Raw genomic sequence first — 26,041 nt, 5'->3', positions numbered from 1 at the left:
TACGCATTTGAATAAACATATTATAGATTGTAATACATATACATTTCAATTACAATTCAAATAAAACCCAGAACCTCAAGTTTTAAAATTGAATTTTAATTTATGCTTTATAAAAATTATGACAGTTAAAAAAATATAATTTTATTAAAATTACACAGACTAATTCACCTATATAAATACTTTTTTTATATATTATACAAAGCATATATTATATAAGTATTAATTTCCACACTCTAATAGATAATATAATTTGACTTGTTATTATAACTATAATTAGAAATATAAATACAATAGAACATAATATATTAAATAAAAAAGTATACATTTACTAAATAACACAGGAGAGTACAAATACAGCTATAGCAGAAAAATGGTTAACTCTGCCAACTTTCCATAACAGCAGTTCCTAATGGGGTGAGGTAAAAATAATGTAAGCGTCTGAATAACAGAAATGTGGTGAGATCCTATTAATGTCATCCTCACCACCAACTGCGATGGTAGCGTTCGTCTGGCCTGTCCTTAAGTCGAGAAGAAAGATCACGGTCCCTGTCATATATGCTTTCATAGGTCGAGTTCCATGGTCTACCAAAATCTCTCTCTGAAGGAGAATAATGAAGAGAATGGAAAGAAAAAGGCCTTGGGGGTTCTTCATCATGTAAAGGACTTCTATTCCAGTCAGATTGGGATCTTGACGATGAAGGACTTCTTGTACCCTCATGGCCACTAAACCTAGGATGAAAACTAAACTTGGATGAACTATGACCTGGGTCCCCTGGTGGACCATCATCAGTAAGATCCCCACCCAATCTATTCTCCCGATGATGTCCTCGGCTACCATAATCAGAACTATAATTCGATCTGTGCGGTGCCAACAGGTTTCTTGAAATATCTGAACTTGAGGGTTCATTCCCAGAGCCCCATAATCTCAAATCAGCATTATCTGGAATGGGAGCATTTATTCCTGGAAATTTGACAGTCATTCTCCGCTTTGGTTTTGAAGAATCAGATTCAACTTCCATAATTTCCCCATCCTCCTGATCCGCAATCTCCCTGTCGGTGTATATCATAATGCCTGAAGGCTGATCCTCTTTGTCCACATCTAAATTAAAATAAAGGTTATAAAGTTAATTTAATACATCAACTCAGGCAAGATGATAAGGATTCAGTACAGTAAATAGCAACAGAAAGTGATTAAAATAAACTATTGAAAATAACAGAACTAATTCATTAGGCTGGTGAACAACCTCAGCAAATTTCTCAAACCTGTCAAGTAACTTATGCTTGTAGCATTAAATTTAAACTTAAATTCGACGCATATACACCATTAGAACACACAATGATAATTTGGGTGGATCAGAGGCAGAGTATGAGGAAGAAAACAAGAAATTGAGATGAAAAAGAAAAATGCTTTTTACCAAGATATCCAGGTGGGTATCCTATTTCTCGCATTCTGTTAAGCCATGGAGGTGGATCAAGCTCCTGCATAAGACAATCTTAGTATTAATACATTTCATAAAGGCAGACTGACAATTCTGACACATTAAAAAATCCCTATAATGTATGGCTTTCTTATACTCCAGCGTTAGTGTCAAAGGCTTGCAATCTTCAAACTACCTACCACTATACAGCCCACTTATGTCATCGTGCTACTTCTTAGGTTATAAGAATTTGTGTTATAAACCGGTTGAACATGCAGATTGTGATAGGACCCTAAGAGTATATATTAGGAGAAACAGAAAAACAGAACAATAGCTGTCAGTTGTTCGTTGTTAGACAGTGGGTGGTTGGGATAGAAGTTGTGTATATAAGAGAGGAGAAGGGTCTTAGAGAGGGGAGTTTTTTGGCTGTAATCTTTGTAAGACAGGAGCCTTACATCCTGTGAAGGGAGGTCTGTCCCTGGGAAGTGTTGGAACATCTTTTGCCATTTTAATAAAACAGTTCGGTTTTCTTCTCTTGTGCTACGTTAGAGAGTGGGGGCAAGTCAGGGGTGCTTACCAGTGTGTTTTGTTGGGTTTTCTTATCACTAAAAAACCTAACAAATTGGTCTGACCTGCCAAATCAAGAAAAGGAAGAGTCATGGAAGGCAGCTTGAATGATCTGGAGGTTTTAGAGAGGACACCAGGGAAACCCTTCAAGAACTCAAAGAAATGGTGGCAGGGCTATTGTTGGAAATCAGGAAACCAGGATAGAAGTACAGAGGACAGTCAAGGTTCGGTTAATGGTGGAAGAATGGGAAAAAGACGCTAGTTTGAGGAGGATAGTGAAGAGCAAAAGGGAGAGATACAGAGGGGCTGGATGAAAAGCGTGGATTTACCTACTTTTGAAGGAGTGGACCCAGAGGGATGGATAGCTAGGGCTGAGAAATTTTTTTGAGGTACAAGAGGTTAGAAACAGAGTACTGGTTTCGTTTCTGGAAAGAGAAAACCAAGAACCCTTCTTGGGAGGATTTAACAGAAGCTTTGGTCAGGTGTTTGGTGTTTGAGAAATTAGCTGCTATTAAACAAAAGGGGCAGTGAAAGAATACATCCAGGAATTCAAAATGTTAGTATCTCAAGCTATGGAGTTGACCGAAGAACAAATACTTAGATATTTCTTTGCGGGACTGTAGAATGACATTAGGAGCCAAATCAGGCCCCATAATCCCAAGGAACTGTTAAGGGCTATGGACGTAGCCAGGGAAGTGAAGTGACACAAGAATCAGGATGGGAACGAGGAATGTCGAGAAACAACAAATCTATTAGGAGGTATCTAGGAGGATCGAGGGCAATTTCCAAAACAGAATCATATAGAGGAGTCTTGTTAGGATAGAAACAAAGTCCCACATCAGATCAAACAAAAGATGGACATGGGTTTATATACATATAAGATACCTCCATTGGTAATAACCCTGCTGGAGTAGTACCAAAAACAAATCTGTGAGGGCTTGACCTAAAACGGACAATATCTTACCAGTGTGGAGATCTATGTGTGTGTTGAACCTCCCTAACAATTGGTATTAGAGCTGATGGTTAGTCTTGGTAACCGGTTCAGAGTACATCCCTCCACGATAAGATGGGTTTGTTTCTCAGGGAGAGTCTGATATGGTATGCAAATTGCATTGATCTCTATATGGCCTCAAGCAATCACCACGTACTTGGTTTGGAAAGTTTAGCTCCATTGTTCAAAAAGTTGGGCTAAAACGAAGTGAAGCAGACCATTAGGTCTTTTACTGTCATTCTTCTCTTAGGAAATGTATTTACTTAATAATATATGTTGATGATATTGTTATTACAAGAAATGATGTTGTTGGAATATCTCAACTAAAAGAGTACTTGTGTAAACATTTTCAAACCAAGGATCTTGGAAGTCTCAAATACTTCTTAGCATTGAAGTAGCACAATCAAAAGATGGAGTTGTAATCTCCCAAAGAAAGTATGGTCTTGATATATTACAAAAAACAGACATGATTGATTGTAGACCGATAGACAGTCCCATGGACCCAAACCAGAAATTAAGGACAGAAGAAGGTGAATTATTCTTCGATCCAAAGAGGTATAGGAGGCTGGTTGGAAAACTGATTTATTTCACTATTACAAGGTCAGATCTATCATTTGTAGTTGGAGTGGTTAGTCAATTCATGCAGGCTCCTTGGAGACGGTCTACTACAAGATATTGTGTTTTTCTGGGAGGAGACATTATTTCATGAAAAAGTAAGAAACAAAATGTAGTAACTCGATCAATCACTAAAGTTGAGTATAGGGCAATGACGTCACTAACATGTGAACTTATATGGGTGAAACAATTCCTCAAGAGCTTAACTTCTGTGACATCCATACTATGAAGATGTATTGCGATAATCAAGCTACTCTTCACATTGCATCAAATCCAATGTTTCACGAGAAAACTAAACATATAGAAATTGATTGTCATTTTGTTCGTGAAAAATTGTTGACTAAATAAATATGTATTGAGTTTGTTGGATCAAACGATCAACTCGCAGATGTGTTGACCAAGTCATTCAAGGGTCCTCGAATTGAGTTTATTTGTTCCAACCTTGGTACATATAATTTGTTTGATTAGTTTGTGGAGGAGTGTTAGAATATTTACCCTATTTATCATCATTATATTATATCTAGTATATATATAGTTAGGGTTACCCTATTTATCGTACTTTTGTATCAGAACTTTCTTATAAATAGAATAAGAGTGAAAGGGATCTTTCAAGCCTTCAAGAATTATTTCAGTTTCAACATAAGAAAATTAATTATCCTTTTCTTTCATATTATTTTCAATTTGATTTTCGCTTTTCAATTCTGGTTTTGCAGCATTTGATTGGTTCAAAATTCAAAATCCCGTCCAATCTTGAAAAACATAATCAAATAAGTTGCAACCCAATCTAATGTAGATTTGATCAGTGTTTTCATTATTATAATAGTTTTAAGGAGCCATATATTAAACAATGAAGCAAAAAATAACGATAATCAATATATATTCAAAGTATCAAATATCACATCTCATAAGCAAATTACTACATGCTTTAGAAGCAAAAAAGTATTATAGAAAGCACAGAAACACTAAATCCAAAATAATAAATTTATAAAAACATTAAAAAATACGCCATCTTTTAGTTAATATTATAGAGAAAAATAAATTGGCAAAGTAATTTCATAAATATCTTAGCTGTACGGTAATTTCATAAATAAAATCACACACAAAGTTCTTTCGGACTAAATTGGATTGATTTTCAAATATTGATTGACCCCATTCGAACCAACAAAATTTTTTATTATCTTTTACTTTATATTATTTCCAGTTTTTTTGTCTTGTGGCTTTTAAATATAGCTTCTGCAGCATTTAGCTCGGGCATAACAATTGTTTCTTGAAGGATCCACATTTGCTTCTAAACCTTTCCATGACATCGGCAGGTTGTGTTCATGACAACAATTTATTTGCTGTTAAAGGGATATGCTGTTTAATATGCTGAAGATTAGACAGCCTTGTTGCCTTTTTTTACTTATAATATCCTTCATTAGTTGAATTTTACCCAACATTTCCGATAAAACTTATTTCAGGGATAAGGACATATAATAACATCATACCGTTGGAAATGTATATTAATAAAAACATCAAAAAAGCATTTTCAAAACTTACCCCCAAGCCCAAAAGTTGACGTGTTGCATCATCCAGAACACCTGGCCTCAAACCATCATACTTTCCAGCAGGAGAATTCTGATAATAACGAGTTGGATTCCGGGAGGAAGAATTCTGATTCCGTCGGGACTTGTGTTGTTTGCGAGCATTATTAACAGCAGTGTTGTCTCGGGGCCTCTGACACTCTCTCAATGAGTGGTTATAAGAACCACAATTGAAACACCGAGCAGGATCATCAATAATCTCTAAACCACTAGAACATTTAAAAAAGTAAAAGCTTACGTCACTATGACAGAAACTAGTAGTACATTTAATTTTGAAATATAAATAGCAGATTCACAATTGAACAGCACACTCAAATAAGCAAATGAACATTTCAGCTTGAATTAATAACCTACCACCAGAACACAACATGCATACAAAACAAATGTTACCTCAAGATGGCAGGTAGGCAAATCCCTATTCCTTCAAGTCTATTTCAATGGATTTATCTCAAATCCAAATCCATGTATTTAGATTTTAAATCCAATTCATTTATTGAATTTCAATTGGATAATTTTTTGGATTATGTAAATCCAAAATCAAGGTGGATCTAGATCAATTCAAGTTCTGAAAGCTTAGGTAGAACAAGACCCAAGGTAGGATCAGGTCAGGTCAGGCTCGGCCCAAGTCAAGTTAAAGTAGGCCAGAACCATGTCATGTTGATCAAGCTACGCCCATGTTAGGAGTCAAGTAGTAGTAGTCAATCAGGTCAAACACCCGTCAGGCCAAGTTAAACTAGGTCAAAGTCAAGTTGAGTTGGCTTGAGTCCATGTCGGGTTGAGTAAGCTCAGGCCTAGTTTGGGTTGAGTCATTGTGGGTCCACCTATAGCCAAATCAGCACCAGTCAACTTCAGGATAAATTGACTGGGGCCCAGTTTGAATTGAGTTGGCCCTAGTCAAATTCAAGACAAGTTAGGCCAAATCAAGGTAGGTCCACATCAGGCCAAATTAGGTAAGACCCACATCAGACCGAATTACGTAAGATCCACATCCTAGAATACACCCAACGACCTTTTCCTCCCAACCCCGTGACTATTTATAACAATCACTTACATGGAAAGAAAAGAAATATCTACAGAAGGTTGTAACTGTCATAATCAGTTATTCTTCTTATCCCTCCTCTTATACACAATTCCACACCTGTCCTGACCCAACCTATCACATCCCCATAATAGTACTTAGATAAATGAGATGGGAAAAATACAGTGTATTCAACTTACATTCTTAGCCTTTTATTGATGTAGTTGAATATAGTGAAAACTCCCTTGTGTTCAATATACAGATAGGGTCCTTTATTTATAATAGAACAAATATGGGTTAAGTCCAAAATACAAATAAGAAATAATAACAAACTAACTAATAAAGATAAAAGATAAAGATAATATATCTAACCGATGTATTTATAGGATACAAAGAAGAGGTAAGGCACTTGCTTAAAACCCTAACTCTTAAGTTGGGTTTACAAACAAGAAAATAAAACATCACATTTCAACAATACTATATTTCAAACATTGTATGATCACATGAACTATCTACAAATTTTAAACTAAGTGGACCAATAGATTCATCTTTAAATAATATAAAGCAACAGTACATACCCATCCACATTACTTGAACCATCAGTTGAAGTCAATCCCAAAGTATATCCCCGGTCATATAGAGGCACAGAATGGTCAGCTAAAGGCATGAAATCCGTATTTTTATCATTTCTTGTTTGGTTCTCCATCCAGAATGACTGTTAAAGAAATGGATAAGAATAATATCTTGTATTGCAATAATGTTTCCCTTTTCATGTTGAAAGATAAAAAGTACACCTAGAGAAGTATTAATACCACACTATTATGAGTAAAATTATTGAAAACTACAAAAACATGAGTGGGATAGGGAATCATTAAATTAGAGGGACCCACAAAAACTGATTCGAATAAATTTCAACTAAATTGTTAGTGTGTTTCTAGTAGTTTTCTTGTACATAATAGCTAATACAACATATGCCCATTATTCTTATAATTATAATGACAAAGGGAATAGCTATGACTCAGACAGGTTTCCACAATCACAACCACAACCGCAACCATAACCATAACCATCCTAGTCTAGTAAACAATGCAGCAGCTAAGGCACATATAGGGAAAAACAACATGAATGACATAATATTACAGATAAAAAGGATGAAGCAAATATAACACTTGAAGAAAAAATGTAAAGGATAAGGCAATTATTAAAAAATGCAGTCAATGCAGACTTCATACTGCAATAACTGTTGTAAGCCTATCTCTATCACTACAACCAACTGCACATGATTGCATTTGAGAACCAAAACTAAAACCTGTATTCCCGGACTGACCAGATTATAAGAATGACAGAAATTAAAGAAACGAAAAATAGTTCCAGCAATGCTAACCCTTGAAACTACTTTAGAAAAGTTTCCTAGAAGTGAAAGTGAAAGTTTCCCAAACTGAAGTTTTACAGATTTTCGTAACAGACTAGGGAAACTCACCACCGCAGATGTCTTTTCAAGCCCAACATGGAGAGCAGGAAAAAATGTCTCCTCACCAGATTCCAATACTTCGCTTTCATCCTGAACAGAAAGACAATGCCAGCTTTATCATTCTTTAGAAAACTATAAAAAAAAAAACTGCATTTTTGTTAATAGCACAATTCCACCAGTTTCCTTGGTAATAGACCAAATGTGTAAGATTCCTTCTGTTAGGTGGTCATTAGATCACCTATGGTGTCTATACGGCATTTGATACAATATTATTGGAAGTCTCACATAGATTAAAGATAAGATAAATTTAGAGTATATATGAATGAGTCTAACTATTCCCACTTGAGCTTATGCAATCAGGTTATAGTTTAAGATTGATGCTCAACTTTGTAGTGTCATTAAATTCACTATTTACACCTAACTCAAACCTATTTTTAGTTCCCATCAGACATGTGCATTAGTTTGGAGTGCATCTCGTACCAATGACACAGCATTGTAGGGCATGCGCCTAGATCTCTTAACACTTAGTGCTCCACAACATTTTAGGGGCCCTATGTTTATTACGAATGACATTTTAGGGGCCCTATGTACGGCTCATAGGTACAACATATAGCCTTTTCTTAATACAACTACTTCCTAAATATATTTAATGCCTATTCTAACGAGTCTAAAACATTGTTCCACCCCATATGTTGTAATCCATCATCAAAAGATAAAGATTTATTAGGCAAAAATAATTTTAAAAAGGGCTTTTATATCGAAAGACTTCACACATAACGCCTCAAAATACCAAAAATATTGTCTAATTCTCAAATAAACTTCAAAGACTTGGTTTCAAATTGGAAACACCAGAATCTAAATCAACTTCATCATTTTTAAGTGAAAAATTAGTGGATTTGCGTATGGAGATCTTAGACAATCATCAGTCATTATTTGGATTACATCTACACAATGATAATTGGGCAGATAGACTCCAACTTCATTTCACATCCTTAACTTTAAATTTTTGTTAATCTTTTATTTTTTCTTTTCATGATATTTTATCCTCTATCATCTATTTACTCATTTATTTATCATTAAGGGAAATCTTATTTCACTATGAATAATCAAAATAATAATAATAATGATAATAATAGTAATAGTAATAACAACAACAATAATAATAATAATAATAATAATGATGAAGATAATAGGGCTTACATTGGATGACATAGCATGTTTGGCATGCCATTCTGACCATTGTCGTAAAAGTTCCTGAAGCTTCTGTCTACTACCCCTGAACCATTGTTAAAACACCAGTCAAAACTTCAATCAATGAAACCAAGCTGCATGATTGGGACATTTTAAGTTTTAATAGCAAAAAATAACAAATAAAACTAGTTTTCACTTTGGGCACACAAATAATGTACCAGAACGGGTGTTCATGATTTTTCTGACCAACTTGTACAAACCTTGTTAGGGAAGTATACGTAAAATGAACTGACGGTTGACGTTCATCAACATTAATCCGGGCCCTTTTAACACCTGATACAGCTATAGCATATCTTATTAAGGAAACACTATATTAGGTATTGCATTACAACTGGATGTAAAACTGATCTATAATATTTATCAGTCAGATATAAACATATCATGTACAATATCTAGAAAGAAAATATATTGTCCAGAACTTATGCACACAAGAAATGTCCAAAATAACAGGGGTATAGCATATCTTGACACTTAGCTCAAAAGCAATTTCTTAAGGGAGTGTAAAACAGTCCAGGGTTTTCCCTTCTGGCTGCTTTATTATGCTTACTAAAACAATTTAGTCCATTTTTTTTCAATCAGGGGAATTACAGCAATTGCCAAAGATATTTCACAAAGCCCATGGTTGTAGATCAATGCTTTTAATTCCAGATAACAGCACATGGGCAACCATACCCAAAAACACTGTAGTGATATAGCATTATGGCCACTGCTTAGAAATTTTCTAGTTGGCTTAATCTATTGTACAGTATGCTTTACACAAAAAATAAGATAAACTGGACTCAAATTGAGGCCCAACAAACCAAAATGTAGAACAAAAAAAAAGAATATGAAAATGTTTGGGTTGCATGGCTCAATTCCTCGGAAACCATAAATCCCTAAAACCATTTCAGTAGCTAGTTGTCTGCACACCCTATTAGAAAATGTATAGGCAGCTTCACATGTGGCAAAGTGGGAGATCAGGGGAGGGGAGGTAAGATAAAAGGTATATCCAGTAACAGCATTGAAACTTGCAAATAAGAGATGCAGTCATAGAGATCGTGAAGAGAGGAGGTCATGATTCATAGGTTACAAGCACAGAATTGAAGATAAGTTCCACTTATCACCCAAAGTCTGAGGGTCAAACCAAGGTTGAGAATGGAAGCCACAGGATATTCCTTTGATGTTTTATTGTTGACCAGCCACATTCTTGGGCCCAAAGGCTACATTGGGCAAAATATTTGTACAACACTAGTCGTTTGCCTCTCATATACTCTGCCCCACTTATTCTTACCCTTCTCTTCTTGGATCAAGGGCTCACTGAGCCCAGTAGAGTTTGGGTTTGTATCAATACCCCCTTCTTGAAATAGAGCCTTGTCCTCAAGGCTAAATTTTGGAAACTAGCTTTGAATTATCACTTCATCCTCCCAAGTAGCTTCATCAACATTTTGCCCCTTCCAATGTACCAGCACTTGTTTCTTAATTTCCCCCATCTTTGTGTTGTTCCAAGAAGCCAAGATCCCCTCGGGAACTAGTAATTCCGCTCTATCACACTCCATCCTAGTAGGGAGATCCTCCTAAACCTTATATTTGCCCATGGCTCTATTTAATAATGACACATGAAAAACAGGATGAATCTATGAATTTGGTGGAAATTTCAGCCGATATGCCACTTTCCCAATTTTCTGCACAATCATAAAAGGACCATAATATCTAGCACTCAATTTCGAATTGACCATATTCATGATAGACTGCTTCCTATTCAATTTCAATTTTAATAACACAAGATCACCCACAGCAAAGAGTCTTTCCCTTTGATGCTTATTGGCTTGAGTCCTCATCCTGTCCTAAGCACGAAGCAAATGGGATTTTAGCTGTCTTAACACCTCATTCCTCTCCAAAAGATCCTTCTAGACAGCTTCAACTCTCACTTCTCCTTGTACCACTTGCACAATCTTGGGGGGAGGTCTCCCATACACATCTTCAAAAGGAGTCATTCCCATAGATCCATGATAAGTTGTGTTAAACCAAAACTCTTCCCAAGGCATCAAGATCACCCATGTCTTGGGTAGGTCAGTGATAAAACACTTTAGAAAAGTCTCCAAACACCTATTGTTACCTTAGTTTGTCCATCCGATTACGGATGATAAGTTGTACTCATTTGCAATTTGGTGCCCTGCATCTTACAGAACTCTTTCCAAAATAAACACATGAACATTGGATCCCTATCACTCGCCAATAGAAGACTGAATGACCACCTTGGGGAGTAGCATGAAATTCTTCCAAGAACTTAGGGATCCAAGCTGATTTTTCCATAACAATAAGGCGATTTTTATTTCGTAACTAGCATGAGCCTGCCCATCCTGTCCAGCCTTCACCTTTTCAATTATCTTCTTCAATTTATCGTTAGCTTGCACATCGGCATTGAGTTCTTGCTAATCTAACCAGACTAAGAAATACACCATATTGTTTACTTCCATCTCTTCTTTGTGCGAGACAAAGCATTTGCCCCTGAATTCTCCTTACCAGGCTTCTAACCGATTTCAAAATTGTATCCTAATAGCTTTGCCAATCAATTATGCTGCTCCCCAATAATTATCTGCATTAATTGTTTCAGACTCTTTCAATATGAGAAAACAATAAATTTTCAACCTAATAGATAAGGTCTCCAGTGTTGTATTGCTAATGTCACTGCCATCAATTCTCTCTCGTAGGCTGATTTAGTCAAATTACAAGAGCTCAATGCCTTGCTATAATACGTTATTGGGCTTTTCCCTTGCATCAAGATAGCTCCAATCCTTGTTCCTGATGCATCACACTCCAGGAAAAACTCCTCATCAAAGTTTAGGAGTTGCAATACCGGTGCTGTGGTGATTCTTCATTTAAGTTCTTCAAAGGCTTCTTGAGTCTTCCCATTCCAACCAAAGACATCTTTTTTGTTCAAATTCACCCTCATCAAACCTCACCTTAATGCCTCGACAAACACCTGGAGTTTCTGATTTGTGTCCATCTCCCATTAAAATCCTCATGTCTTGTCCTGTCCCACTTTCAACCCAATGCTTCTACAAGTCTTCTAGAAATAAAGTTATGGGTAGCCCCACTATCTATATCAAGGACAGCATAGGAATCTCCCCAATCATTCCACGCAACTTCATTGTTCTTGGTTTATCCTCATTGTCGCTCGCAATTGTACAGTTAACGTCGTGCATGGAGCTACAACCTCGTATTCCACTTCATTGTTGTCGTTTTCCTCATCTCCCGCGTCACATTCGACTCGGATGGGTAGCCCCACTATCTATCAAGAACAGCATAGGAATCTCCCTAATCATTCCATCCAACTTCATTGTTCTTAGTTGGTCATCATTGTCGCCCGCAATTGTACAGAGATTTAACGTCGCGCATGGAGCTAGAACCTCGTATTCCTCTTCATTGTTGTCGTTTTCCTCATCTCCCTCGTCACATTCGACTCGGATTTCCTCATCAACCATGATGACTCGAAGCTGCTTAACCATTGATGGAGGGGTCCAAACAACCCACTACACTTATAACATAGACCCTTTTGTTTTTTGTCTAAGAGATCCTTATAGGAGGGATGATGGGCTCCTCTATCTTTAGGTCCAGTTTTACTTTCCTCACCCAATCTTTTTTTTCACTTGGGTTTGGTCCATTTCCTCCCCAACTACCCCCATTCTGTTTTGGGCCAATTTTACCCAACATATTGGTTCCCCTTGAGCATCGTTCTTCTTCGATGGCATTGTTTGCGGCTAGATAAGTATCTGGCAGGTCGGACCAAATGATACAATTTAAAAATGCATAAAAGTGTAAATGAAGACTTGCATTGAACATATTTGATTCTTTTAATATTGCTAAACAAGAAATCATAAGGATACAATTATCCCACTACACAGAGCAAAGCTCCTAAGAGAAATCGAAAATGGCTCCCTCTCCACCTAAGCACCCAAATAACTACCTCCCGAAGACCTACCTCCTTGATTCTTTTAAACAACCAATACCCTTTCTCTCTCTTCTAACCAACCTATTTCATCCTAGTGTGCCACATCACCATTCCTAGTCCTTTTCCTCTCATACTCTGCCCCACCTAGTCTTACCCTTCTCTTCTTGAATGAAGGGCTCACTGAGCCCAATAGCGTTAAGGTCTGTATCATATACCATGTGAAGTAAAGACAGAAGTTGGACATTGGGACTTAATTGACTAGCATGAAGATTTAAGACAATTAAAATATCATTTGTAGCATACTCAAGAATGAGAGTTCCAACTAATAACTATAGACGGGAACAACAATTTGATATAGCGATTGTTTCTCAATCATCAGTCACAAACAACAATTTGTTGTTTCAAAAGTTATTGCCAAGCTTGTGTTCCTGTATTATGGTCACTTGCAAGTGTTAGAATGTGTGGGTGAAATATCTTATTGTTTAAAGCTACCTGAGACATAAAATACACCCTCTAGCTCTTGTCTCTTTGCCTTAAAAAGCTAATGCTAATTGTCATGAGGAATCTAAGCTACCAAAAGGATTTGGAACTTCCATGGTGTTCGCAACATTTGATTAGTGGCAGGGAAGTTAATAAACAGTTTTTTATACAATGGATGGAAAATTTGCAAAGGAAGCAACTCCAGAGGAGGAATTTATCATTAGGAATTTCAAAATTTAGCCTGAGAACAAGGCTGATTTTGAACAATTTCCATTACAGTCCCAAATAGGCTGGAGAAAACACGGAATAAATTTGGGCAAACAATTAGCTTATGGGCCTTGGGGTTGGAAAGTACAGAGAAAAAAGAATAGGAAGGGAATCTGGGGGAATGTTGAGCTGGCACAGAAAAAATAAGGATAAAGTTAGTTAGAATTGGTGCTAAGGGGCCAATATAGGAGAGAAGGGTAGAGGATAAGGAGAACCAAGTTCTTTACGGGAGAGAGAATGTATCTTCTCTGTAAGAGTCTTGCTATGGGACAATAGTGTACTTGCAGTATATTTTCCTGCATCTTCCAATAACAATTTCATATTTTCTTTTCATTCTATCATGATATATTTTCATTTCTCACTGAATTTTGGGTTTGTAACAGTAGTCAAGCAGCAAACCAGAAAAACCTGAAAAGGGGAAAATAATTAGAAACAAGCATTGAATACAGAATTTAATACAAGGATACATGTTCCAACAATCTCAGTGCTTCTCTTGGGACTCCCATCTTCAAGAGAGAGACAACCATTTTCAGCAAGCACTCCTCCCCTCACTTCCTCAGTGACCACATTCAACTTCAAACCATCTTCCAATTTCTTCTCCTTATCAAGCGAATCCCTCAGCTCTGGCTCCTTGTTCATGTGCTCGTCACCACCCATATCCAAACAAACCCTTTTCTCTGCTATGGCAAAAAAGATTAAAACTTCATAAAAACATTGCACTAAATAATCAACCACCAATCAATCTCTAAATAGCAAATACTAGTTGTAAGTATAAGATTCCTTTATGTACCCACCTAATTTTCAGATTAAAATTCATTAGATATAACATAACAATTAATATGATAAAAATCTCTAGTGGACCTGTTTGCAAATTTAATTATCTATAGTACATCAATAAAAAATAATAGAGATTGCAAGTTTTGTAGACATTTACGTAACATACATCAGTTTAAATCTGCAAAAAGAACTACATATTAATCATATCCCCATAGGACCTAATATTCTTTTCTAAATTACTGATGCAAGATTACAACTTGATGGAAAATTATTCTCAGGTACTGCACTCATGAATTGGGAATGTCCAATTTTAATCATTATTTTGAAAGGAACATCACTACAATGGCACCAGAGCAAGCTGCACAATTATTGTGTGCAAATGTGATTGTGTACAGCCCACTTGCAAAATTTAGGCTGAAAGAGAGTGGGATTGAAGGGTGGAATATTGTGGTTTGGAGGACTTGGAGACATGGGGGTGAAGATAGAAACACATGAGATGTTAGGTATCTGAGTTAGAGACCTAACACTCTCTCACCAGTAAGCTCCAAGAATCGCAAAACAAGAATGAGTAAAAAGAAACGTATTGTATTCACAACCAATGAACAAAGAATATAATCAAGAATCTGGGAGCTTAACCTTCCTCACCAGGTTTACAACCGGTCTGTACAATGAATATAGTCACTAACTCCCTGAAACTACAAAAGAGGTCTCTTATATAGACACCTTTCCCGCCCCATTTTACTACTCAGCAGTTAGGTACTCTCCCTTATTTTTCTACTCTCTTTCTCCTTTCATATACTTTCCAAGTCCTAACATGAGACATAACAAGAATAAGGAATTCTATTGGAATACAAAGAATAAGGAATTCTATTGGAATACAAAAAATAAGATTGGGTTCTAAGAACCAGTGTTATCGATATCAGATAACAGAAAATATCAGAGACCTAAAATTCCTTTATGAAATTATAATGGAAACCAGGGTTATGGCGGAAACATTGCAGTCAAAAGAACTATGATATATTCATATTGATAATTAAAAAAAAACAAAATATAATAGTGCTAGTAGCAGCTAGAGCGGGATCGCTAGTAGTGGTGAACGCATTGTCATCGGTAGCCAACAGTGGCAAGTAGTAGCCCCAGCAGTGGCAAGTCGCCACAGGATTGAATAACAAAGAACAAGAGGTTGTTGTGATGAATAACAAGAGGTGCAGGTGGAAATTGATGGGGTGTATGAAGCAATAGCCCAATAGGTTTCTATCATGGGCTGTTGCACTTTAGGGTTTATCTTGTGCACCACTGGGTTTCTCTCATGCTGTTGCAGAATAGTTCTTCTCACATGTGCCGCTGCACATCTGCCTCCTCCATTTTCAGATGGGAACCACGTGCCTAGCCACCTTTTCGCCCTTTCCCTTCCACCTTGGCATTCCGTGATGCAAAAACCGGTCGCCATGAACCATGGGCCACCATGAGAAACCTGCATCACCACTTCCATGTTGTGGTGGCAAGCTGGAAATCCGCCACCAATTTCCGCCATGGCGCTGCCATAATAGACTTTCAACAACACTGCAAAGCAATGGATCAGATTAACTAAAGCAATTCTGTTTTTCATGAGACATCATCGACTTCAGCATAGACTCACAAGTGAATTTACAATTACTTTTGAAGGGAACAAATGGGGGCATAATATTGCTACGTACAGAACTATACAACTTCAAGTTTATATGAACTAATCATTTAGATTTTGTTAAGCTTAATTCCATTAGTGGAGGAGCTGTTGCCGAGCTTATTAATGATCCAAGCTAAGTGTCCATAATCTGCAAGGTTATATAAGAATGAATATAAAATACAGAACAGGTGAATAAAAAAGGACAGAACATGGAAAGGCTTCAAGAACTTGCTGACTTTGCAAGTTAGATTTGCAGAAATGGGTTATAAGTATGTTCAAATAGTAGAAGGTCATCAAGTGAGGGGATGAAAGGAAGAGAATTTTAACAATTTTTGGGCTGTAAGGTTGGGCAGAAAATATTGTTAGTATAGAGTAGGCTAAGTAAGCTTTTCCAGAAGTTGTTACAGGTAGTTCCTGTTTGTACCTAGAATTACATTTCTTTACTTCTTTTCTTGTCATTGTAACACAAATCTGTTGTATATAAAAATGAGCACCGAAATCTTTCAAGCTTTCCAAATTTGTTTTAGAGCGAGTCGATCACAATCTGATTATCCTTGTCTTGCCTAGATTGATCACCAGCATCCACAGCCATTAGTCATTGTCTGTCCAGTTTTGTCTGCCAGCCACTAGATCAATCCAGGTGCAAGAAACCCACATGCTGCCTTCATGCCACTGAAACCGCTTTGCATTCCTGTCCTATTTGTTGCCTTCCGTTGTCACCCTCCAACATTGGTTGAAGGGAAAATTTCTCTCTACGGGAGTTTATCCCCCTTAACTGTTGGGCACGAATTTCTCTGTTGTGAGACTTTTGTAGATGGCTTTTGGACCAGAATACTGTTTTCTAAGCCCTTCTTTCATCAACTTAAGATTAAGAGAGAAAATCTATTTTAGAGGGCTAATAAGACCCATCTTATGATCTCATATTTATATAGATAGAAATTTTGATACAATGAGAAGTGGAGATCAAAAGACTAAACTAGAAACTTACGTATGGAACTAGGCACAACTCACAGGTACAAAAGATAGTAGTTCTCAACACAACTACTTTCTATCCAGATTTAATATTTATTCTAATACATTATATCAAAAAGCCTTAATGTAAAGATGATTTTATCTTGGGTAGCCTCTATGGAACTTTGGTTTCTTCTTGGCCAAAGGTTCCATGATCACTTGGGAAAGCAAGTGGGATCTCATCATAATATTTCATAAAACTCAGCACAATGGGAAAGTCTGGATTTTCAACTCCCTAACCGATTGTGGCAATTGGTGGAACCCAATATATTGGAAACCCTAGGGACATTCAAAACTTGCACATTTTGGAAGAAGACTCAGTATCTTTTTCAATGACATTTAGTGTCTCTATGATTTAGTCCACAAGCAAGTATCTCTTAAGCAAGCAAATCATGATATGATATCTTCCATTGCTGACAGTCAATTTGTTGTTGAGGAACAGAAGATGCTTGTATATGTTGATTCCCAAGAAGAAATGAAGTTGGACAAATTTAATATGGTTAGTTTCCTTCATGCAATGAACTTTGATTTTGATCTTATTAGGAATCATGCAAATAAAGTCTAATAACACAGCATACTCGTGGCTCCTAAAGGTAAAAATTATCACAAATCCACTAAATCTATAGCCATGGCATCCGCACAAGGAAAATGGGGTCAGGGAATTAAAGGAGGACATGGTAGTAGAGAACATCCTCAATGTACATATTGTAAAAGAATAGGTCATACCCAAAAAAATTGTCACTCTCCCTCCATGACTTCCTTCACAAAACAGTCAATGTCTCCAATTTCGAGATTGTTGAACCCAAGTTTTTTTATGAGGAATATCAAGAATATTTGAGGTTGAAATTCAACACCATAGTACAATCATCTACAACTCCCAATTTGTCAACAGCTTGCATTTCACAATATGTGGAAAGTCAAAGTCCATGTAAGCTTTTTCTGAAGTTGTTTTGGGGAGTCTTAGTATTCATTGTACCTAGGATTACTTATCTTATAGTCTTCCCTTGCTCACCATTGTAACACAAGATCGGTTGTATGTAAAAATGAGAACCTAAGGGAGACCTTTTCAAGCTCTCAACATATGCTATTCTCTTTTTCTTTATTTTCTCAAGTCATGTATCCAAGGTGTCATGCGCTCTAAGTACTTATCAGAGTTTAGGAGTTATTATCCTTCACCTTCAATTTTGTCCTACTTTTGTACTTGATACTCACTAATATCATCGACTTTCCTAAAGTAATGTCGGTCTCTACCACCAGTCTATTACCATCATGGATTTATAACTCAAGGACTCAAAAGATAAAAGGAATTATATATACAAATGTTTTATTGGCCAACTAATTCACAAGATAGAACTATGTAATCATGTCATTAAATATGCATTAACACCAATACCACAGATCAAAAAGGGAAACAAAGCAAAAATAAATGTATAAGAAAAAAATGGAATCTAATGGAAATTGAAAAAAGAGCAAAATCTAAAGTTTTCTTAGTCAACCCAAACATTAGCTTATTGTAGTCAGACAAACTGAAATGAATATCAATTAAACCATAGTCATGTGCTCCAAGTATCCATTAGAGTTTAGGAGTTATTATCCTTCACCTTCAAAATTTGTCCTACTTCTGCAGATGATATTCACTATTATCATTGACTTTCCTAAAGCAATGTCTATCTCTATCAGTATATTACCATCATGGATTTATAATTCAAGGACTTCAAAGATAAAAGGAATTAGATATACAAAAAGTTATTTTGGGCAAGTAATTGACAAGGTGAAAATATGTAACCATGTCATTAAATATGCATTAACATCAATATGACAAATCAAAAAGGAAAACAAAGCAAAAAAAATGCGTATAAGGATTAAAAAAATGGAATCTAATGGAAATTGAAAAAAGAGTAAAAGCTAATGCTTTCTTAGTCAACCAAAATTTCACCTTATTGTAGTCAGCCAATTTGAATTGAATATTCGTTCAACCATAGAGGAATGAAACCTACTATATCCAAAATATGACCTATTGTAGTTAGTCTGTAAGCATATATGCTTTGGTGTATTTTGAACTAAAAGACTCTAATCAAAAGGCTCTCCATTTTATCGAATTCGCTGCACCAAAAACAATGTTCTTAAAGGCTAAATAGAGATCTTGAAATGCTTGACTTCTAGTTCAGTTTCAACCACTTGAACCAATTTTAGCAAAGCAAAAAAGGGATAAAATTCATACAAAACTTCTATAGAATATACCAAGCATTTATTCTAATCCAATAAAGTACGAAACATCTATAGAATATACCAAGCATAAACAATCAATATAAAAAAAACATATACACAAACTGGATATTTTCGTGGTGTACAAACTTCGTATGGACATTACTCGTTCCATAAAATCAAATATCAAAATCTTCATACAAGCCCAAAGGAAACATCTTACACACAGTAACGCAAATTAAAAAGGGACTCGAAAAACAGAAAAAGAGAAATCATGGACACAAAGCAAGGAAAACGAAAAGGCATGTTAACATACCAAACAGGTCGATTTGAGGCGGGCAAGGGCGGCGATGAACCGACAGTGAGGATGACAAGGCCACGAGGTGTACAAGATGATATGACCGTCGGGGGAGGGCAAAGAGGCTGTCAGCGGAGGGCCGCGAGGACGATGCCGAGGGCAATCGATAAGGAGTTTGGAGATGGTTCGACCACGGTTTGGAGAGGATGAAACTGAGAGCGTTTGAGGCAAGACGTCGCCGTTTGGAGAAAGATGCGGTAAGGGTTTAGGGCAAAAAGTGAGAGGGTTTAGGACTTGTGAGAATGAAAATTCACGGCGGGAAGAGGTCACGAAAAATATCCGACTAATTGCCAAATTTCTACTGGTGGCTAGCTTTGAGTAGTAAGAGTAGAAGAAAATGCAAAGGGAAATTGAGAATTTAGGAGAGAAGAAAAAATAAGGTACCCTGAGGGATTAGGGCGAACCACGACGCCCTAATTGCAGAAGACAGAAATGGGATCCTTGGAAGTACAGTCGAATTTGCGGGTGGAATCCAAAACACTTCACCTAGTAATTTTCGCATTTGTCACAGAAAATATCATTCGCAAATAGATGAATTAAAGTAAATAAAAATAAAAATTATATCTTAACATGGAAGATTTCTTTTAAAATAATCTTTTTTATCAATTACAGGTACGTATTTCAATATATTATAAAATATATTTAAAATACTTATAGATAATATTATGAATAATAACTTATTATATCATTTTATTATATTTTTAAATATTATAATATAATCATTCATTATCAAATATATTCAAGATATTATAATATAATATACGATTATATAGTATATTTAATATATACTACTTGATTGTCTTTAAATAGTAGAATCTAATGAATATATTTGTTTACTAATATAATACAAAATCTATAAATAAATTTGTTTGAATTCATCGATGAAAAAAAATTATATTAATTAGGTTTGTATATAAATATGGATAATATCTAATTTTTATAATTAAGTATGAAAATGAGAATAAGTATGTATATATTTATCGTATCTAATATTTATATTGTTCCTTTTAAATTATTGAAGGATCACAGTTTATTAGATACCATATATTATTTTTTAGTTTTATAATCTTTCTTTTATGTGTGCTATAGACTTATTTTCTATCTCTTTTAATTGTTTAACTTATTTTATATTGATAAAATCCATTCACTTCTCTATTTTTCTTTTTATCATAACCTTTGTTAATTAGGTTTAAATGGAATATTATCAATTACATTGAATTAAATAGTTTTGATATTTTTTATTTGAAAATATTTTACTTTTTTTAATATTTGTATTTGTTTATTTTCACAAAAAAAATATTTCAATTTCAATTTTAACTAGTTAAAAGCACAAACCCTTCGTTTAGTAGATAATATAAAAAAATTATTAACTAGTTAAAAGAACTTTGATTTTGCTAAAACAATTTTCATCATTTTTCTCTATGAATCGACTAGTTTGATGTATAAAGATATTTAAGGTACTTATCATTTTATTATATCTTTAACTATACATTTGTTTTCCTTTTTGTTGAATGGTATATTAATTTTTTTGTAAGACATATTTGATATTTTTTATATTTTTATTTGTTATTTATTTTTATTACGTAGAATATTGTTTTAATGATTTTTTTATATTTTTATTTTTTAACTCATTATCATAAGTGTAATTTTATCACTGTAATTGAATAAATAAATTTTATTTATTATTATATAATAATTTAATATTATTCTCATGAATTTTGTTTATCATCACCACATGTAGAATAAAGTTCAAAAGATGAAAGGTTTAGGCTAAGTTTCAATTAGGTTTAGGCTAAATTTCAATAATTAGTTTACTCTTTTATTTCATTAGAGTGTATTATACTTTTTATTAATATATAAAAAATATTTCATTAAAATTTAGAGAAAGGAAGTAAATAGACAAAAAAAAATTAAACTTTGATACTTGTTTTTGTATTTTGTTTTTAAAAATACTTTTAATTTTATCAAATTTGTTTCATTAACATTTGCAAAATTATTAAGTATTTTGATTATCATTAAATTATATTTAGTAATCTAATTTGAAATGCATACAATTATAATTATAATTTCTTTCTGAATATTTTATATTAAAAAAATAGTAATACATCACTCTGTACTGAATATTTGATAAAATCATGTTTTCTTTGTCACGATTTTTTATTTTATTTTTATATAAAATAATTAATTGATATTAAAATGGTAAGAAAATGGGTGTGGACATGGGTACAAGTATGACCAATTATTCAGTGGGGTTGGGATGAAATAAAAGTGTTATACTCGTTGGATGTGGGCATAAAATCTTCTCTTTCAAATAATCATTTTGTTACTCATAACCACTTTGTTGTCTCATATGTTGCTTTATCCAAAGTCTTTGAAATTCTTAATGAATGTCAAGTTAGAGATCATTCAAAATTAAGTTGTAAAAAAACATCAAACAATAATACGAAAAATGGGTTTGAGATGTTTAAAAAGTAAATAATCAACAACACATTCGACATGATAGACAAGATAAACAACAAGAAGAAGGCTCGCATATTTAATGAAAAATGCTATGAATGTGAGTAGTGTGATCCTACAATAACTACGTTGGCAAGCCATGTGGTGTAGGTTACCTCCCAAAACGAACCTGGCTTCCAATAACTTCTTCACATTTGTATACACCGCTTTTCTCTTCTCTTCCCCTATTTTTCTCTTATTTTGTGCCACCAGGCGTGTTTCTTTAAAGAGGCTAGCTTATGGGACGTCACGCTCAGGTGGATGCCTAACATGTTTGTCGTTGTCTATGCAAACAAGTCGACATTGGTTCTAAGCACTTCTGTCAAGCCCTCCCCCTAAGGTTCCATCTGGTCGTTTGTGTTGGTTCGTAGGTATAGGTTAGTCATAGCTACCTCTGAATGCTTGATCCTTTAAGAGGGGACAAATAGTTCTACCTTTAGACCCTCCATGTAACATTCTCGGACCATCTTCTGATTCGTCCATACGATACATATAGTAATTCGATTAGAGGGGAACTTCATTGCTAAATGCGGTGTGGACACTATTGCTCTGAACGCATTTAGGCATAATCACCCGATCAACACACTATAAGAAGTGTTGGTCTCAACCCATAGGTATCTCACCCTTAACTCCTTAGCATCCTGACCTGTCCCGAGGCAAGTTCTCAAGTCCACGTAACCCCTCGTGTCCACCCGCTCGTCCGCAAACCCTACGATCTCCTCGCTAAAGGGAACTATCAGGTTCTCCGATAGGTCCATTATCTGTAACGTCTTTCAGTGGAGGATGTTCATGGAACTTCCTTAGTCAATGAACACTTTGCTGACATTGAACTGAGTAATTTCAACGGTGATCACCGTAGGATCATCCTTATTAGGGTCAAGTGCATGGAAGTCCTCGTTCGAGAAAGTGATGGGTGACATAGATCCTGGTTTTTCTTCCACAAGATGGAAAGTCTTCAAGCCCCTAAGATGCCTTTTGCGCGCGGAGGAGGATGTTGGTCTTCCCGCGAAACCTCCCAAAATCGTATTTATGTGGCCACGCAACGGTCGGACACGACTTTTGCTATAAATTCTACTCCGGCGGCTACTATTATAACGTCAGTCGTCCCTGTGAGAAGAACATTTGAGGCTTCTTTTTCACGGTGGGCTTCGTTCTACGCGTTTCGCCTTCACATACTTTTGTAGGTGTCATGCTCAGATTAGCTCTTCGATCTTGTCACACAGGGCGAAACACTTTTGTGGTGTGCCTAAGATTTTGATAGTATCGATAATGTTTATTTCCGTCAGTGTTTCTTGCGTTCAGTTTTTTCTTGATCGAGGGAAGGAGGTATGCACTAAGTGCTTCCTCTAAGATCCTCACCCTGGGTGGGGAGTATACTGGTTGAACATGGGTGGGCGGGGAAGGTCTTTAGGTCTAGACTCGCCCACTCTTTCACCTGCCCCGACCGACTTCTTTCCTTACTTCCGCTCCCTACCGATGGACGATGTTGTAGCCTCCTCCTACTGCTATTTTGCAAAACATGCAAATTTTCTCTATGTGTACAAACTCATCTGCTCTCTCTTGAAACTCGTCCATGGTCCTCGGAGGCGGGGTGCATAGGCTTTCCGCGAACGACATTACCTTCAAGGCAGTTGACAAGTTGTTGAGGATGAACTCCTAACTAACATCCCTTACCTACCGAGTGATCATATTATATCGTTCCATATAGTCTTTTAATGATAATCCTTCATGTTTAATACTGATTAACGTAAGGTGTGTCAGACTCTAGACGCGACTGAAAGGGCATTGCTTGCCGAAAAGGGATCGGACAGTAGAGAAATACTCCACTTTGTTCGGGGGCAGAGTGTTGTACCACGCTAGCACCTCTCCTTTAGCGATAGAGAAAATGCTCGACACCATACTGGATCACTTAATGAGTAGAATGCCATTGTGTTCACAAACGAGTGAATATGCTCGTTCTAGTCAGTAGACTTGTCATATTTCTCGAATGCCGGTGGTGTAGACTTCTCGGGCATCAATGCTTCCATGACGATCGTGGTAAAGTGTAACAGGCCCTCGGCCTGTATCGTTTGAACTGAGGGGGTTGTTTTAGTCATTGTACTATTCACTTCCTGCCCGATCTTACTAATCTCTTGACCGATCCTGGTTGGTTCTTCCCCTTGATTATTCTGCTTCGATAGGTAGGAATGAGAGACATTGAATGCTGGGTTAATTGTTCTTGGCAAGCGACAACGTGCTTTGCCCTTAGCGTGACTATCTCGACGTCATGCCTTCGTTGCATCTCTTGCATTTGTGCCTGCATCTCTCATATCACTTTCATAGGGTTATACTGTTCTCCCATGTTTCTTGTGATTACCGTTGAGTTTTCTTGCTTGTTCTCGGGTCCCATAGTGGTCTTCCTACGCTACCTTTGATTTCAATTATCGTTGTTTTCAGTATTCTTGGTTTTAGTCTTTTAGCCGAGCGGCGATGTACTAGTCAAAGACACTTTGATGCTTAAGTTAGTTATAAAATTTGATCGGTTATCACAACACAATATTAATTTCACAATAAATACAATCACTTACCTTCTTACCTTATCCATGTATTTATATTAAGGTTGATCCAATAGCCTATAAGTATGTTTAACTTTGTTAACTATGTTCGGTTTATGCTGATTGTTTTGATATATAATATCGAATGATCATTTATGGAAATGACAACGAATCGATCATGTGAAAAATGAGTTTACTGGATGACTATATAATAGACATTGCTAGTTGCATCCTATTCATTGTGAACAGAAAAATTATTAATTTACGTAATGATTTTGGAATTGTTTAGCTCTCAGGTTTCTCTAAATACTGCACCTCAAACAACCAAACAAGAGTTCCATCAACATAATCCCACATTACCTTTCAATTTATTCTATTACATATCTCCAAGAATAACGGAAGGCACATAGTCATTCTTCTCACTGTCCATATTTAATTACACAACTAAACCAAAAAAGTAAAAAAAAAAACAGAGCAAAACCGAAATCAAACTAAAGAGATATAGAATGAAAAAAGAGAGGTTATGCACAACAAAATACAAGAAGTCACAATAAAACTGGAACAACAAAAAGGTACAAATTGACTCAAATTGCAAACAGGGTCTCAAACCTCTACTAAAATTGCACCGTTGTCACAATTCTTAATCATAAACCAAGTTCTAAATAGGATTTGCGATATTAGTCTTGATAATGGGTGTCTAAAGATGCATAACATAGCAAAAATATACATATATAAACATAAAAAAATCATAAAGATTAAACCACCTTTAATTCTGCTATTGTCATGTTGCAATTGCATGTTTTGATTTTTTTTAATAAAATAAGCTTTCACAATTCGCCATGTTTTTATTTATTTTTTTAATTAAAGTAAGCTTTCACACTTCGCTATCTTGTGACAAAATTTATTAAGTTTTAATCTATTCATCTTAAAAATTTAAAAATAATATCTAAACTATTTAAAATTTTAATAGTTTAATATTCTATTTTATTTAAAAATTTTCATCATCTCACTTATTGTGGAGATGGATTCTAATTATCACGTCATAACTTAATTTATAGACAAGTTATTTTGTAAAGGAAAAAAAGTAAATTTTAGTTTTAGTATATAAAAGCATATTTTAGTTTTAAAATTGATTTATTCATTTACGTTGTTTTTATTATTATAAATATATTCCGGAAGAAATTTATTGAAATAATATAACTTTGGTCAAATAATATGGTATAAACCCTTCAATCGTCCTCATATTTGTCAGAAAATCTCAAATGAGTTCTCATTTTTTCAACTGTCAAAATTAGGTTTATATTCTTGTAAAATGTCTCAATTGAGTTTAAATATTTAAAAAATTGAATCAATTTAACCATGTCTATTAAGTTGTTATAAACGATGTTAAAATGTGATGACA

General features: G+C 35.4%; 1 protein-coding gene across 5 annotated transcripts; it reads right to left on the bottom strand.

The window, feature by feature from the left end:
• Nucleotides 1-303: 303 nt before the first annotated feature.
• Nucleotides 304-20,141, bottom strand: LOC108342846 (uncharacterized). 5 transcript variants are annotated; one of them, XM_017580698.2, is made up of 9 exons: nucleotides 19,994-20,141; nucleotides 14,060-14,269; nucleotides 9,115-9,196; nucleotides 8,864-8,939; nucleotides 7,673-7,753; nucleotides 6,771-6,907; nucleotides 5,131-5,383; nucleotides 1,416-1,479; nucleotides 304-1,099 (listed from the first exon to the last, which is right to left on the bottom strand). In XM_017580698.2, exons 1-9 carry the CDS (start codon nucleotides 20,109-20,111, stop codon nucleotides 480-482), a joined length of 1,641 nt encoding a protein of 546 aa, XP_017436187.2. In that variant the 5' UTR covers nucleotides 20,112-20,141; the 3' UTR covers nucleotides 304-479. The 5 variants fall into 5 exon arrangements, with proteins under 5 accessions (XP_017436187.2, XP_052735741.1, XP_052735742.1 ...); XM_052879781.1 differs by having other exon boundaries at nucleotides 14,060-14,272; nucleotides 19,994-20,126; XM_052879782.1 differs by having other exon boundaries at nucleotides 14,060-15,932; nucleotides 19,568-20,110.
• Nucleotides 20,142-26,041: the final 5,900 nt, after the last annotated feature.

The sequence above is a fragment of the Vigna angularis genome, chromosome 6, assembly GCF_016808095.1.
Source record: "Vigna angularis cultivar LongXiaoDou No.4 chromosome 6, ASM1680809v1, whole genome shotgun sequence".
Taxonomy (NCBI): domain Eukaryota; kingdom Viridiplantae; phylum Streptophyta; class Magnoliopsida; order Fabales; family Fabaceae; genus Vigna; species Vigna angularis.
The sequence above is the reverse complement of the archived record's forward strand: the minus strand, read 5'-3'. Positions and strand labels throughout refer to the sequence as shown.